This window comes from Rattus norvegicus, chromosome 17, assembly GCF_036323735.1.
Source record: "Rattus norvegicus strain BN/NHsdMcwi chromosome 17, GRCr8, whole genome shotgun sequence".
Taxonomy (NCBI): domain Eukaryota; kingdom Metazoa; phylum Chordata; class Mammalia; order Rodentia; family Muridae; genus Rattus; species Rattus norvegicus.
In genome coordinates, this window is record NC_086035.1 from 66,700,055 (window position 1) to 66,716,769 (window position 16,715).

General features: G+C 44.2%; 1 protein-coding gene across 3 annotated transcripts in view; it reads right to left on the reverse strand.

Moving 5' to 3' along the window:
* Adarb2 (adenosine deaminase RNA specific B2) overlaps positions 1–16,715 on the reverse strand; it is a 550,519-nt gene that overhangs the window by 39,469 nt on the left and 494,335 nt on the right. For all 3 annotated transcript variants that reach the window (XM_039095307.2, NM_133302.2, XM_017600442.3), the window contains 1 exon segment: positions 7,157–7,325. In XM_039095307.2, coding sequence (XP_038951235.1) covers positions 7,157–7,325 — 169 coding nt within the window.

The window sequence follows — 16,715 nt, forward strand, 5'->3', positions numbered from 1 at the left end:
AAACATTAGTCTCCAGGTGCCTGGGAGATGGCTCAGTTGCTAAAAGTTCTTGTGATGCAAGCCTAACGACCCGAGTTCAGTTTTCTGGCACTCACATAAAAACCTGCTTACAGGGCTCGTGTCTGTAGCTCTAATACCATGGAGGCAGAGACAGGCAGAAGCTCGGGCTCATTGCTAACCCTGGTGAGCTGAATTCAGTGAGACACCAAGTCTTGAAGAGTAAGCCAGAGAGGGACAGAAGAATCAGACCTTTGCCTCCGCTCTTTACATTGACACACCCACATGTGCACACTGCTCTGAATGCATGAATACATACATACACACACATACACAGACACATACACACATACACATACACATACACATACACAGACACATACACACACATACATACACACATACACACAGACACATACACACATACACACACAGACACAGACACATACACACACATACATACACACACATACACACAGACACATACACACATATACATACACACATACACACAGACACATACACACATACACACACACAACATATAATATACCACACACAAGAACATATAATATACCACACACCCATGGTACCACCAGACACACAATAAAACACTAGTTTCTACACCATACTCAATTGCATTATACATATATTAAAGTTTTATAACTTAGGTGTCCTGTAGAAGAAAGAGATTTTAGTCATTATTTAGCTAGTAAAGATTCACCAACCATTGACCCCATGCACACCACTGGGCACCCTGAGAGAGTCACTGTGACTCAACATTGTGCAGTTGGTGGGACAGAACCTGGGTTCTTCTCTTCCTCCTCAATCTCTTAATGATGTTTCAAATATCTTTTTACTATGAGTCTCAACAGTATTCCTATCACTAACTAATGAGTTGGTTCTTAAAGGTAGTGTAGTCATGTAGCAAGACTGACCCTCTGAATCTTGGCCACACTGACTCCATCATGTAGCAAACTGGGTACACCACTTTCCCCACGGTTAGGCAGTTAGGCAGTTACTGAAAGCAGCAGAGTCACCCACAAGGGCACGGATGAGACAAATAAACATCTTTCCCAGAGTCTGGTTTTATGTATGCCTTATGTTGCTTGTATGTATAGTTACCTCTACTGCTGTAACACAAGGTAACACTCTGAATTCAATTCTGCAGTAGACTTAGGCCTACAGAGAATGAATAGGAATTTGGTAGGTGGGGCTTTGTTGACTTGGAGTGGGATTTAGCTGTCCTTAGCTGCTCACACTCCATAGCGACCCTAACAGACCCATTGTACCCTGCAGGATGAGCTTGAATGAATCACTTTTATCCCTTTGTAGACAGTGGTTAGTTTCACACCTCCTCAGAAAAGTCACAACTTGTCAGCAACAAGGACAAACACGGGTAGTGTCTGCCAGCCTCCGGCTAGTGTTTCCACCCACTGCAAGCCCCTTTCAACTTAGCAAGGCACTCTGAGGACTTGCTAAAAGGGGATCTGAAGCTGTATGGTCTTTACAGTTGCCTCAGTTTCTCATTGATTAACGTTTTCCACTGTCCTTCCTGACTGTCTCTGCTTCCTTCATCAACTTGGTAACTTGTACGTGCAGGCGGTGACTGTGACACTGAGTGTATGGTGTGGATAAAGACATGAGGTGATGGTTCACTGGATAAAGTGCTTGCCGTTCAGACACGAGGACCTGACCTCACATATAACAACAACAAAAAAGAGACGGGTGTGGTGCCATGTGCCTGTAACACCAGCATTGGGGGATGGCTGAGACAGGAGGATCCCTGACTAGTCAATTTAACTGAGTCAAGGAATTCCAGGCTCAGTGAGAGGTCTTATCTTAAACAACAACAACAACAACAACAAAAACAACAACAACAACGTAGAGACATGATTGAGGATCTGCATGTGGCCTTGCAAACACATGAATACACACACACACACACACACACACACACACAGACACACACAGAGACATACACAGACACACACACCAGCACACACAGACACGCAGAAAAACACAGACACACACATAGACACACACACACAAGCACACACAGACACACAGAAAAACACAGACACACACAGACACACAGACACACAGACACACAGACACACACACACACACACACACACACACACACACACACACACGAGAAAGAGAGAGTGGTTCGGGGTGGGGTTCCTGCTCACAGAAGCTTAGAGTTTGGAGTTAGAATGAATTCTAAGAAAGAATGAAGATTCCTAAAAACAGACAATATATGCCAGGCCAGGTTCACACGTGTTATTTCTAGAATCTGTCTACACTCATTGGTCTTAATATACTGGTAGCAGTTAGCTTCCTCCCCTCAAAGACAGCACAGAGCTTGTTCTTGAAGCTCATGCCAGTTCCCACCATGTAAGTGCTATGTCTTGACCAATGTTGGACTGCCTGCACAGACTCAACAGGAGACAGGATGATTCGAGCAGTAGTTCATGACTTTGTAAAAACGTTATAGTCCTCTGTGTGGACATAGCAGGTGTAAATAATTCCAAAAGCACGTGTGTTGGCCAGGTAATTCTGAAGTGGCAAATTTGGAGCGTTTGTTGTTTTAAGTATAATTTAGCTGAAGTTTGCTTTTTCATTTTTTAATAATGACTGTATTTAACATCTGATTTTCAAAGCTGCTTGAAGTTTAAGAACGACTCACGAGGGTCTAGCTGGTTCCAACGTGGTGTGATACTGGGTGCGGTACGGCATGTGTTGTGGGCTATATACACAGCCAAGTGTGTCCCCAAGAGTATTTTATAGACTATGGCTCCCGGGCCTTTGGGAACTCATGGCCTCACTCTCCAGGGCATCGAGCGCCACTAATCCACCCAGCGAGAAGGTTTCATCTGCACTTGTGTGTGAAGGCCCTCTGCTTTGAACATTATTTAAGCCCTAGGTTGAAATTTTGTTTTCCTACAGGCTACAAAACAGATGAACACACACATTAGCAGGCTGCCTCTTTGCGGAGCTTTCGTACAAATAACGAACGCTGCAGATGCTTATGGTCTTGAACCGTCAGCGCAACATATGTCCCAGCTCAGAAGTGGCAAACGCGCTTCTGTTCTGGAATAGCTCCTGTATGAGCATTCACTTCCGCCTCTTCTGCTCAGGGTCTGTCTGGCTGTGGAGGAGGCACAAGGAAGTGTTTCTATGCCAGTTGCTTTAGCCTGATGCGGACAGCACTGTTTAGAGCGGGTGTATTATTTCTCTCACTCTTGTGGCCATCAGTGCCCTGTCCTCATCATCATTACTAATAAGCACCATTTATCAAGAGCCATCGTGTGCATCTCACTGTGACAGACACCATGCAAATCAACTGGCATCAGCGATCGCGTGAAGGTCAGGCTCAGACACAAGCAGCGGCATTAGGCACTGCACCCCTACCATTTCAGGGCAGGAGGCAGGCGGTGTGATGGGATGGGAGACAAGGAGGCTAAGGCTGCAACTTTCCCAGCATTCCCTGCAGGGTAGGGAAGGATGGCATGCTGGGTGATGAGAAGGGATTAAGCTGACCACTTAGCGTGAGCCTCAGAAACTCACCGATTGAGAAGTGTGTGCGCGGAGCAGTAAATAAATGGAGGAATGGAAGTGAGGGAGAAAAGGACGGAGTAGTGGAGGTAAGAGATAAGAGAAAGAAAGAGAGACAGAAAGATACTGAGACAAGGGGAGAGTGAGTGAGAATGAGAGAGAGAGAGAGAGAGAGAGAGAGAGAGAGAGAGAGAGTAGTTAGATACAGGGAGATACAGAGATAGATGGATAAGAGACAGATGCAACAAGAAAGACAGAAAGACAGAGGAATAATCAGGGAGAGAGACACAGAGAGAAGAGAGAGAGAGAGGGAGAGAGCGAGACACACACAGAGACAGAGAGACAGAGACAGAGACAGAGAGACGAGAGAGAGACACAGACCAAACCAAACAAAAAAAACCTCAAGCTGTCACCACCACCACCACCACCACCACCACCACCACCACCACCACCACCACCACCGAAGCATCGACCAAAAACACCAAGAGAGAACAGTCTACAATGGTTCTCCATCCAGGACATCATTTGACTATCCCTGCAGCTGATGCTTTTTTCCCCCAGAGGGAATTTTATTAAGAAGATAAAGCCCTGTCTTTTGAGCACTACCATTGATAGACTTGCCTGCCACCAATATAAGGCGGGTTTTGTAGCCCCTGTTTAATTTACTGCCTATCGATGTTTAAGATCTCTGCGACAAGACTTCATTTCTGTAGCATTAATTTACTTCATTTTTCTGGGGAGCCATAGAATTAACTTAGAAAAACTGGCGTCGTCTGAGGGTATCAGGAGAATTTTTGTTAAAGCGAAAAGTCTGCTCCTCCCCCACCCCCTCGTTACTCCAAGACTAGATGAAAACATTGCAAAGAGGAATACGTTTTCTTTTCAAAGATGAGCTGTTTGAAGACTATCTCGGCTGTTCCCTGTGATGTAGGAATCAGTGCTTTGATTTATGATCATTTAGCCCCCTCTTTGTTCTACCGAGCCAGGGGCAATCAAAGTTAGGGCCTAAATGGTACTCTTTTCTTCTATAGCTACTTGGTAATTTCCCAGGAGAGTTTGGAATCACCGTTGACAGAGGCTCGTGTTTTCCCTGCTGTAGAATTCTCACAGAGTGGTAGAGCAGAGGATACTGCAAGGCGTCCTCGACCTACCTGAGACCTGGGATGCTGACTTCTGAGGGTTGAAGTGACACTGTATTCCCCTACATTGTTCCATGTCTGATGTCCCTACCTTGAAATGCAGGCAGAATTTAACCCTCCTCACTCCTGGCTCTGTGTTCTCTTCCGTAGGACGAACACCATCTCTTGAGGGTATGCAGTTTCACCCAGGTTCAGTTGACTCATGTATTGTTGTCAAACATGTGGGATATCTCCAGTCTTGCCTAGGTACTGGGAACACAACCCGTGCTTCCTGGGGCTTGCTTTACTGGGGGATCTCTTGGGATTGTGGGGTACAGCTTGTATTATACTCTCTAGATCCTATATTGGTGACAGGAAGTTGAGGATGCTACATGTAAGACAATTCCTGCTTTCCTTGGGTCCTTGGTCTTTATTTCCCCTCCAGCCTCCCCACGCCATCCCATGTATGTCTTCCAAGACCAAGATTCCCGTTTCTGAACTGGCTGCAGCTGCGAACGCACTTGTATAGGAAATCGTAGGGTTCATTGAAATTTTGGGGTGTGTGCTTGCTTAGAAGCTGCATTAGCCTAGGATGGTCAGTCAGTCTCCCCATCTCCACACAGAACTCGGTTATAAACGACAGATCAGTCCATTTATCATGGTTTCCAAAGGAGCTTCTGACCCACCCAGTTTTAAAGAGTTTGATTGTTTGTTTATGTGTCTGTGCATGTTTGAGTCTCTCTCTCTCTCTCTCTCTCTCTCTCTCTCTCTCTTCCTCTGTGAATGAATGGGTGTACTTGTCTGTGCTATCATCGAGGACAGAAGATCTAAGATCCCTCAGAGCTGGAGTTATAGGTCTTTGTAGGACCCAAAAACTTATTATTATTATTATTATTATTATTATTATTATTATTATTATTTTGTGGGCACTGGGCTCAGAACAGCAGTCCTCATGATTGTGCATCCAGAGTTCTTAACCAGATGCCCCTGATTCTTTTAACCATTTTAGGCAATGGTTTATGACTCTTTCAAGTAAATTCGAGCTGTTATGACCCCTCTGCCTGTATATCCCGTGACTATTTTCAAACAAAGTTCACATATCAGGCATGGCATCTTTTGGCACCGGACCTGTGGTGGACAGGGGCCAGGGAGTAGATCTTGGGTATCAGAATGAGGCTGAGCTGAGAGGGGCAGCTCATACCCCACTAAGGCCTCTTTCAACTAGCAGGAGTTCTGCGAAGATACCGAGATGCCCTTTCTGCCAATTCCTTCTCCTTCTGTTCACCTTGGTGCTGAGGCTGCTCCTCTGTGCAAACAGCCCATGGAGTTACTTCACACCTTTATTGGAAAGTAAAAGACGGCAGAGAAAAGCCCTCGTGGACCCCGATCAGTTCTGTGTCCTGACGATGACCACACTGTTCAGAGATGGCAGATTTTTTTTCCCCCATAAATTAATGCGCTACAATCTACATTGCAACAGAAGTAGAATTAATCCCTAAGTCATAGAGGTTTGGAATGTTTGCTGTGGAAACTAGAAATTTCTGGGTACATTCGTTCCAAAGGCGTTTTTACCTCAAGCGCATGGAATGAAAATACAGAAGGGCAAGGACTGGGGTGATGACTTAATTGGGAAAGTTCTTGCTGACACAAGGGTCTGAGTTTGACATACTGGAACACACATACAAAGCTTGGTGTGCTGGTGTGTGCTTATAATCCCAGTGTTGGGGAGTCAGAGATAGGAAAATTCCTGGCGCTCCCTGGTCAGCCAGTCTAGCCCATTGGTGAGGTCCAGATTCAGGGACTGACTCCATTTCAAAAGTCAAGGTGGAGAAAAACTGGGAAAGGCACTGTGCTGGCTGGCTTTCTGTGTCAACTTGACAGAAGCTGGAGTTATCACAGAGAAAGGAGCCTCCCTTGAGGAAATGCCTCCATGAGATCCAGCTGTAAGGCATTTTCTCAGTTAGTGATCAAGGAGGGGAGGGCCCATTGTGGTTGGTGCCATCCCTGGGCTGGTAGTCCTGAAATCTATAAGAAAGCAAGCTGAACAAGCCAGGGGAAGCAAGCCAGTAAGTAACATCCCTCCATGGCCTCTGCATCAGCTCCTGCTTCCTGACCTGCCTGAGTTCCAGTCCTGAATGTCTTTGGTGATGAACAGCAATGTGGAAGTGTAAGCTGAATAAACCCTTTCCTCCCCAACTTGCTTCTTGGTCATGATGTTCTGTGCAGGAATAGAAACCCTGACCTAGACAGGCACTGAGCATCAACTTCTGGTCTCCACATGCTGCTATGTGTGTACTTATACAACATGAACATACATGTGAACATGTAAGCCAATGTCTTATGCAATTGAGTCCCAGACGACAAGCACTGTATTTCTCTGGCCCCACTCAGTACTAAGGCCTAGTTTGGGCCCACTATTTGGCTGTCCCATTGGTGTCTATAGATGACCTTTGAAACAGAACAGCTAGCTGTGCTCTTACCTGGCAATCTTGTCTGTGCAGGACATGGTGACTAGCTGCTCCCCCAGCAGGATGCCATCCCATGTCTGGACTGCACTGGGGCCCCGCACAGGGACTGTTCCTTCCCCAGACTCAATCTTGGTGCGCAGGTGCCCTCGGAACTTCCTGACGATGTGTTTGCTGCTGTTCACTAGGAAAGAAGAAGTAACCATGAAAGATGGCAGGCACACCGGTCCAGAGACACAAGGCATTGTGGAGGCCAAGGAAAGAAGTGTGACAAAGGTAAAGGGCTGGGCTTACGAGGCAGGTCTTAGAAATGAATGCAGAATGGAATTTATTCATTTTAACAGCAACATGGTTAAGATCTGAGCTGCAGATATTAGCCTGGGGTTGGTCAAATATCTCTGGGGTTGGCAGAGCAAATGTCTGAGAGACTCTCTGGGGCCACCTGTTTATCCCCGTTTGATGCACAAAGCTATCATTGGGTGATTTGTCAAAAAAGTCAAACACTCAACTTGCGGACATCAAAATTTAGATGTGTAATTTTTATAAGTTGGGAAGCACAGTCTGATCACCATAACTACAGGTTCTAGAGCTGTGGACTCAGCCAACTGAGGTCCAAAAACATTTGGTTCAAAAATTGGTTTGGGTCTTTTCCTTATTATTGTTCCCTAAGCAACATAGTACAACGGCCATTTTCAAAACCACATCTGCATTGCACTAGGTATTCTAAGTAACCAAGCAGTGATTGAGAGCGTATGGGAGGAGGTGCGCAGGTTATGTGCAAACATCACAGCATTTATAAAAGACTGGAGCATCCTTAGCATCTGCGGGGAGTCCTGAACAATCCCCACAAATGCCCAAGGATATTGCACTATTCTTTTCAGTTTCTCTGATTTGTTTAGAATAAACTTTTCCGAACATTTAAGGATATAACGATACCAGTTGTACGTAAGCCTTTCTAGAAAGAACAAGAAGGGGAGAACTTTTCCCAGCCCAGGATGTATGCAGATAAATACCCCAGAGGTGAGAAAGAAAGGCATAAGCCAATAGGCCTCATGCACATAGATTCTAAGGAAGCTTTTACAAATTAAGTGCAATCACATAGTAAAGATACTTGCTTATGGTCAAGGAGGCTTAGTTCAGAAATGTCTTTCCACTCCCCCGCCCCCGGCCATTAACAATTAACTGTAAAGCCACACCTGGTTTTCAGGTTATCAGAAACAGTTGTTGGGTGGGCTTGTGTCTCAAGCTGGTCAGGATTTGAATTCCGGTGTTACTACTTACTAGTCAGATAACCGAGGGAAAGGAACTTAAAATCATCGTGACATGGTGACTTCCTCTTAAAATAGGGGTATCATGGTGCTTAGCCACTAGGCTGTAAGGGTTAGGGAAGCTGGCAGGTATGAAAAGGCTGGTGTAGCCTAGACGCCACGAGCAGGGGATGAATGAAGAAAACACAGTATAAACACTCAGAGGACGTTTATGCAGCTGTGAGGAAGAACATAAAAGCAGATGGGACTGGAGGACATCAGTGTGACAATTCATATCGACTGCATCTGGCATCAATTAAAAGTACACATACACTTGTTATCTCTCTGTTCTCGACTGTGGGTGTGGCTACCTGCTTCAAGCCCCTCCCCCAATTTTCCTGCAGAGAAAGAGGGTAACAAACCTCTTCTCCTTTAAAATTGCTTTCGTCAGGGTTGGGGATTTAGCTCAGTGGTAGAGTGCTTGCCTAGCAAGCGCAAGGCCATGGGTTCAGTCCCCAGCTCTGAAAAAAAAAAAAAAAAAAAAAAAGAAAAAGAAAATTGCTTTCGTCAGGGTATTTTGTTCCCCACTGCCGCCAGAGGAGGCGAAACTAGACAATCGGGTTAAGCAAAATAAGGCAGGTTCACCACAAATATTATATACTTCCTCACATGTGCAGAATCAAGGTCTGAAAAAACTTATGTACCTTGTGAAAGTAGGAAGGGGGATTATGCAAGGGTAGGAAGGGGATTGAAGGGATGAAAAACAAGGGGTTGGGGGAGAAAGACAACCGCTTTTCTCTCATATGATATAAAGTAGAAGGGGAGTTATTATTTGGAGGAAAGATGGGGACCGCTAGAATTGGAAGTGGCATGAGAGTGGATATGAAGACATTATAATGATACATATATATAAAACATCTTTCCAAGCTCACTATTTTGTGCAGTAGTGGGAGATATCATATTATCAATATCATATTATCAATATATATCTCTATGTACATTCCACTCCACAAGTATCAAAAGTACTTGAGATAACTTGACTTTAATCCTGAACTTTTGCACAATTGGGATGGGGTCCTTTCCACCAGTAGCTTTCTGTGACAGACAGCGTTGGGAACGGAGCAGTAACCCTCACAGCTTCAACGGTGTTGTCCAAAGGTCAGAGACCTTGCTCCCCATGCGGGAGGCAGACTGTCCGGGAATGTGGTACTTGCTGTTCCTCTCTTCTGCCAATTATGCTGTCTGTATATTATCCAAAGATGGCAATTCTGTATCATTTTCCAGGCCTTGAAAGTTGACTATTGTTTTTTTTTAAAGCTTTCTAAATCTTCACCATCTGTTAATGTCAAGGAATTAAAAAAAAAAGCCTGATTTGAGTTACAATGTTTCCTAAGAGCCAACTCAAAACTTTTGAGGTTGGATTAGTTTCAACTCAGGAGCCAGGTGTGGGCGATGATCCTGCCTATGCTCACTTTTGCCTTCTCTAGTGTTACCCCTGATGAGTCCGCTTAATCCCAGGCTGAGTTGAAGAGCTGGTGAACTCCTATAAACCATTTCCTCTGGCTCTGGCTCTCTCTTGGCTAATTACAAGAGGCAGGAGGGAATTGAAGATGCCACTTCAAGTCTAATGAAATGCCAATATAACCAGCAACTGCAGGGGATTGACCTTAAAGAATCTGCAGTGGATTGAACGTCCTTGAGACAATGAAGATGTGAAACTTTAAAATCCTGTCTGCCATGTATCCATAGACACTCCCATTAGAACACTCTACTAATTCTTATACCCAGAGGCCTTCAGCCACATCATTCATTATGTTTATAACTTTAAAATCCTTATTATTTTGGATTGATTGTAAGGAAATTAGAGTAGCAGTATGCTTTAGGAACTCTTTGGGTGAATATTTATTTTCTCAGGAGAGGCCCAAAAGGAGTAGTGAAACATAACTAATAAAATATAATGGCTGCTCCAGTGGTGTAATTTTGTGTGTGTGTGTGTGTGTGTGTGTGTGTATCAGAGTTAAACATTAGAAACAAGAAAATTTAACAAACAAAAATTCCCAGTTCCCCACAAATGTACAAGATAAGAAGAAAGTATTTTTAAATACTAATTAAAAAATTCAAGTTGTCTTCAATTATCCTAGAAAGAGTATTTGTGAGCCAGCCCATCATTTTCTATAATAAAACCTCTAACAGTTACCACATGGTTATCTAGGCAATCTTTGTTTTATTTGCATTATGGCATTATGAAAATGTATTATTCTACAATGCATGAACATGATCCTACGTAACGTGCATCTCAGGACTCAGTAGGGCATCTGAAGTCAGGAATTTAAGGCACGGTGCTTTATCTTCCCTAGCTTTCTACAGGATTTTGACTGAGTTTTGGGCCCTGCCCTTTCATACAGTGAATGAAACTTAGCATGAAGGCATCAGGCATCTAGCACAATGCTGTAGATACATATTTATATAATCCTTTTCTTTCATGACATCTTGTGGAAGATTTATAACAAAATTTAATATGTTAAATCATTGTAAAATTTAGTTAAATTAATGAAAGGGGGAGTTTATAAAGAGGCCACTGGTGATTTGAGAGGAAGGCAGAAGTTGTTCAGCCATCATGAGGTGTGGGGGTCCTGATAGTCTTCTCTTATGTTTAGAATCTTTTGTACAGCCTATCATTATTTTTTAATGGTTCTTTACAGGTATGTATTATGTGTTGAGGATATTCCCTTGGCCCTCTTCCTCCCCTGTACCTCCCTTGCTGTGACACCTCAATCCTCTTCCTCCCTTGCACCCCATTTTTTCATGCCATCTTATCCTCATTGGCCCCTTTTATTCCTGTGACAATTTCACATATGTTCACTTAATAAATACACATATGATTTCATATGAGAGAGGATACTTGGGAGAACGAAAGTTTGTCTCACCATCCATGAACATCAACCCAAATGGGTCAAAGGCTGTCATACAAGATCTGAAACTCTGAAACTGTCAAGTAGGTAGAATACTTGAAGATAAGACATAGGCAAGGACTTTCCAAGCAGAACTCTGGCTTCTCAGGAGACAAGACCAACACAGTCAACACATCGGGCCTCACGAAATTTATATATCTACTGTATTAAGCGAATGAAGAAACTGGCCGTCTAACGGGAGAAAATCTTTGCCAGTTCTCCATCTGACAGAGGTTTAATATCTAGAAGAAGTGACTTTCAGGCATTTCTTTTCACCTTGATGGACCTTGGCCTGCCTAGGACCAGAGGAAGTGGCAGGATGAGCAGTTTCAAGATCTCTGAGAGGAACAAGTGTTTCTGTTCCTCTTCAGAGTCTGTTGCTGAAGCAAATTTTCCGTCCTGCTGCATGTAACATAGCATGCTGAGAGTCATGTGTCTTGCACAGAACACTGTGTGGTCTTGGCAGATACTCAGTCATACTCTTTTCTCCTTGAAGGCCTTTCTACTAAGCAAGAAACAAATGATCAGACTGGTCAAGGTGTGATTTAAGGCAGTTTTAAACCACTGACCCGAAACATGACTGATGGTATGATCCACTTCTGTTGCAACAGTATCTTGGCCAAATGAAAAGTCTGACAGGAATCAAAATTAGAAAACCTTCTCAGGTGACCCCGCAGATAAACCACAATTGGAAATAACCGAACTTAGTGTGTTTCCAAGCTTGAAGACAACATTTATTCCTAAATGTCATAAGCCAATTGTCATTGATTCTCTAATTAAGCATTTTTTATTTATACAGATGCTGACAGAAAGTAAAACAAGGAAATACAATTTCCAGATATCCCAAGAAATCAGAACTTGTTGATAACACCAGGGTCCTTGTCTTGTCCCTTGGTCTTGGGAACCCTGCACGTGGCCTCAGGGAGTTGAGATGGCCACCTAGAGTTGCACATCTCTAGGGCCTGAGGGACTCACACAATTTCCTGAGCTGTGAGCTAGAAAGGTCTCTGGTAAAAGGAAGCTACTCTGTATGTTGAGAGTTGGGCATGCCCTCCTAGAATTTCTAAGCAAGGCTAGGATCTCTTATGGACCTAATAGTTGTGAGATAGTGACCCCTGATGCAATGCAGGCCATTGCTGCTGTTCTTGGTTTCCTCTTGGTTGAAGGTAAGCATCTGTGGTTGAAGACACTACACACATAGGACCCAGGATGGGTGACTTGAGGTACATCCAACCTGAAAGCCTCTATTTCATTGCTTTCACAGCACTAGAAAGTACTCACAAGCTACCAAAGGAGGGAGGCAACTAGTAGCCCTACGTTGCTGTGCCCCTATGGACAACAATGATCAACATGGCAAGATATTCCTAATGGTGAAATAGTAGTTTTCAGTGTTGGTAACCAACAGCTATGTGGATTAAGGAACACTCAACAGGAGGGAAATCAGGCCTCAGACAAGAAACCTAGCTAACTATCTGGGGATAGTGGATTCATGAATCATAGAAGAGATATACCACTGTCATTTTGCTAGACTAGAATAATTGCCAACTATCTTCTAAATCTTATCTTTATACTCAGAGATAGGTGTAGCTATCGCTCCCACCAAAGAAGCTTCTCTCTTTAGCAAATGGAGATCATTAGAGAAAACCACAACCAGACACATTGCAGAGAATGGGCGGTGTCTATTCTAGACTCAATAAATACATCTGTGGCCAGCACAGCTCCTATACGTATGGGTCATGGGACACAGCAGTAAAGGAGGGCAGAGAGATTATAAGAGCCACAATACAAGAAGTCTGCTGTGAGACTGCCTTTCCTAGAAATGACTGCCAAACCTGAGAAATGACAATATCAATAGACATTCTAATATGGACGAGGGCAGATATCAGGGATCTGACCCCTAGACAAAGAACTACAGGAAGTTAATGACTGCTGAAAAAAGAATTAGCCCCTCCCAGAAATGAGTATTCTAATTGGTTATCCAATACAAGGTGACCAGCCCTGAAAACCATATACACATAAACGGCAAAACATGAACTCAGTAGGCTTTACTTATTTATGCGAAAATGGACTCATCAGATTGTATTACATATTTGTCTGCCTATGTATGCATGTATGTAGGTACGTATGTATATGTGTGTATGTATATATCATCTATCATTCATCTGTTGTCTGTCTATCTGTCTGTCCATCTGTCCATCTATCCATCCATCTATCTAGCTCTATAATAATCAGAGAAAAAGAGTCTATCAATTTGAGAATGTGAGCCTGGACATGGGAGGGGTTAGAAGGAAGGAACAAAAAAGAGGGTCTGGAGTGCGAAAAGAGAAGGAGGGAAGTGCAGTAATTACATTTTAAGTCAAAATATATTAAAAACAATTGCTCAAGACCCTGTTGTGGATGTAGCTCTGTTTGTCTTGCATGAATGAAGCTTTGAGCTAGATCCTCAGCACCGCATAAACTAGTGTGGTTGCACATGCATATAATCCCAGAAGATCAGGAGTTTGAGGTCAATCTTGACTACATAGCAAATTAGAGGTTGGGTGTGAAATTTCTGAGATTCTGTCTCAAGGAAAACAGACTAATCCAAGCCAAATAAAACCACAACAAGAACAAACAAACATAACATACCTTGAAAACATAAAACTCTAATTTTTCCTTAGGATGCTCTGCTCTGTGTTCCCACACTAATTAAAAGGAAGGAGAGCAATCAATGCTAAGTAGCCAAGTCTCTTAAAATTTAGTCATGTTGTAGTTGTAGACTCTGCTCCATCTCAGTGTAGGACCACATGGGCTTATGGATGTGCTTGCTACATGTTATATGCACATGAGCTTGGGTACATGTGTTTGTACACACATACATGTGTATCTATGCATGAGAATGCATGGTCCTGCCACAGTGTCAAGTTCATAAAGGTCAGCACACTCCAGGCTCCACGAGGAAGAACTGTGCAACAACTCTATTCGACCTAATGACAGGGTGGGACTAAAACCAAACAGAGGTTCCGTGAATAGTGCTCTCTGCACACTGCGCTGGGCAATGACAGACAGCTCTGTCCCTTTGTTCTGCATTGTCTCTTAGATCCCAGATAAAGATCTCACTCAGTGTGTTTGTGTTTTTTGGCTTCTGTGTATAGTACTACACTGACAGTTGGGGTCAGGAAAGATGGCTTCCAACATTTCATTTAGGAACATGGACTCCAAGCTGCTGGTACAATGAGGCTGGAGTTTCTGAAAATTAACTTTAAGAGAGTAGATGGTGTGTACCCCTGGAACTAAAGATTCTTCCCAGCGTCTCTCTGCAAGGCCTCCTACAGGGGCATTGTCAATATTGTTGTTGGTCCTTTGCTGGCTGTGGAAGGAGCCCCTAAAAGCTAAGACCTGACTACTTGAATTCTGCTACCCATCAGTTAGCCCTCCTTAAAGGAGAACAATAATAATTAAAAAAAATCAGCGTGTAAGTGTCCAGCAGGGAGTTGTAGCACTCTCTCTGAGGTGGAAATTGAAGAAGCGGCCCCTGAGAGTGTATGCCGTCCTCAGGAGGCAGGAGGAATGCTGAGCAATCTCTCTGAAGGCCCCGTCCAGGCAGAGGACAGCAGGTAGTTTGGCTTTTCCTGCCCTTGTGGAGTGATGAGGGGAAAATGACGCATGGCTTTTAGCTGATGAGTCCACTTTGCAAGACTGCAAGTGCCTGCCTTCTCTGCACTCCTGGGTGGGTCGGGAGATGAGAGCTTAAATCAGAGGCATGCAGGCACTGGCATCTCCCTTTGCTTGCATATCTGTAGCAACACCATGAGGGAGAGGCTTCATTTTTCTCCTCCTACCAGCACCTGCCACCTCTTAAAAGCACCATGAAATAAAAGACATCTCTGTGTGGAAGTGAACCTCAGGGGGCCTCTGGGAGTGGATTTGTTTGCTTTTCTAAACCACTGACATTGCGAGTTAGAACTGAGGGCTGAGAAGCCACACTTGGTGCCTGATGTACAGAGACATGGGAAACCCAATGAGCCAGATTGGTCCCCACAGGGGACCAGGCCTCAGGCAGGGTTGACATTTTTGTGGTCCTCACTTAGCCCTCTCCTAACTCCTGCTGGGGCTACATGGGCCAAGGAGGAAGTTGAATAAATTAGAGCGAACTCCAAACATTCCAAAGAGCTATTGAGAAATGAGCCAAATTTCACAAATTTCTAGGGCAAGTTAGTATTATATAGTTTGATAAATATTATTAAGGAAACAAGTAATTTCCCTCCCTCCTTCCCTCCCTCCCTCTCCCCTTTCTTCCCTCCCTCCCTGCCTCCCTCACTTCCTTCCTCCCTTCCTTTTAATCTCTGTCTCTGCCTCTTTGTTTCTCTCTGTCTGTCTGCCTGTTTGTCTCTCTCTCACTACCCACTTTCCTCTTTCCATGGTTTCATATATGAGCTCATGTGTGTGCACGCTTCACCATCGGAACACTCGGCTTACGGATGCTCTTGGCATGATTCCAGAGATTCAAGCTGAGCCTCTCCTGTTTGCATGACACCAACCAGCCCAAGGTGTAGCCCAGACTGGTCTCAAACTCATGATCTTCCTGCTTCTGCCTATTTAGTGTATCCTAGGGATGTGCCTCACCATGACTGGTCACATTATTTCTAGAAGCATGATGTGATGGTTAATTTTTTTCTCATTTTATTAATCATTTTAGTTACATTTCAAATGATGTCCCCCTTCCTGGTTACCCCTCCACAAGACCCCTTAGTCCTTTCCCTTCTCTCCCCTTCCCCCTTCCCCTTTGAGTCTATGAGGGTGCTTCTCTATCTACTCACCCACTCTCGCCTTATTGCTCTAGTGTCCGCTTACATTGGGGCATCGAACCTCCACAGGACCAAAGGCCTCTCCTCCCATTGATGCCTGACAAGGCCATCTTCTGCTACATATGTGGCTGGAGCCATGGGTTCATCCCTGTGTACTCTTGGGCTGGTGGTTTATTCCCTGGGAACTCTGGGGGATTTGTTGTTGTTCTTCTTATGGGGTTGCAAACCCCTTCAGCTCCTTCATTCCTTTCTCTAACTTCTCCGATGGGGACCCTGTTCTCAGGTCAATGGTTGGCTGTGAGCATCCACCTCCTGGAGTAATTCTTTTCTTTTCTTTTCTTTTCTTTTTAACTTGAGTATTTCTTATTTACATTTTGAGTGTTATTCCCTTTCCCGGTTTCCGGGCCAACATCCCCCTAATCCCTCCTCCCCTTCTTTATTGGTGTTCCCCTCCCCATCCTCCCCCCATTGCCGCCCTCCCCCCAACAATCACGTTCAGTCTTAGCAGGACCAAGGGCTTCCCCTTCCACTGGTGCTCTTACTAGGATATTCATTGCTACCTATGAGGTCAGAGTCCAGGGTCAGTCCA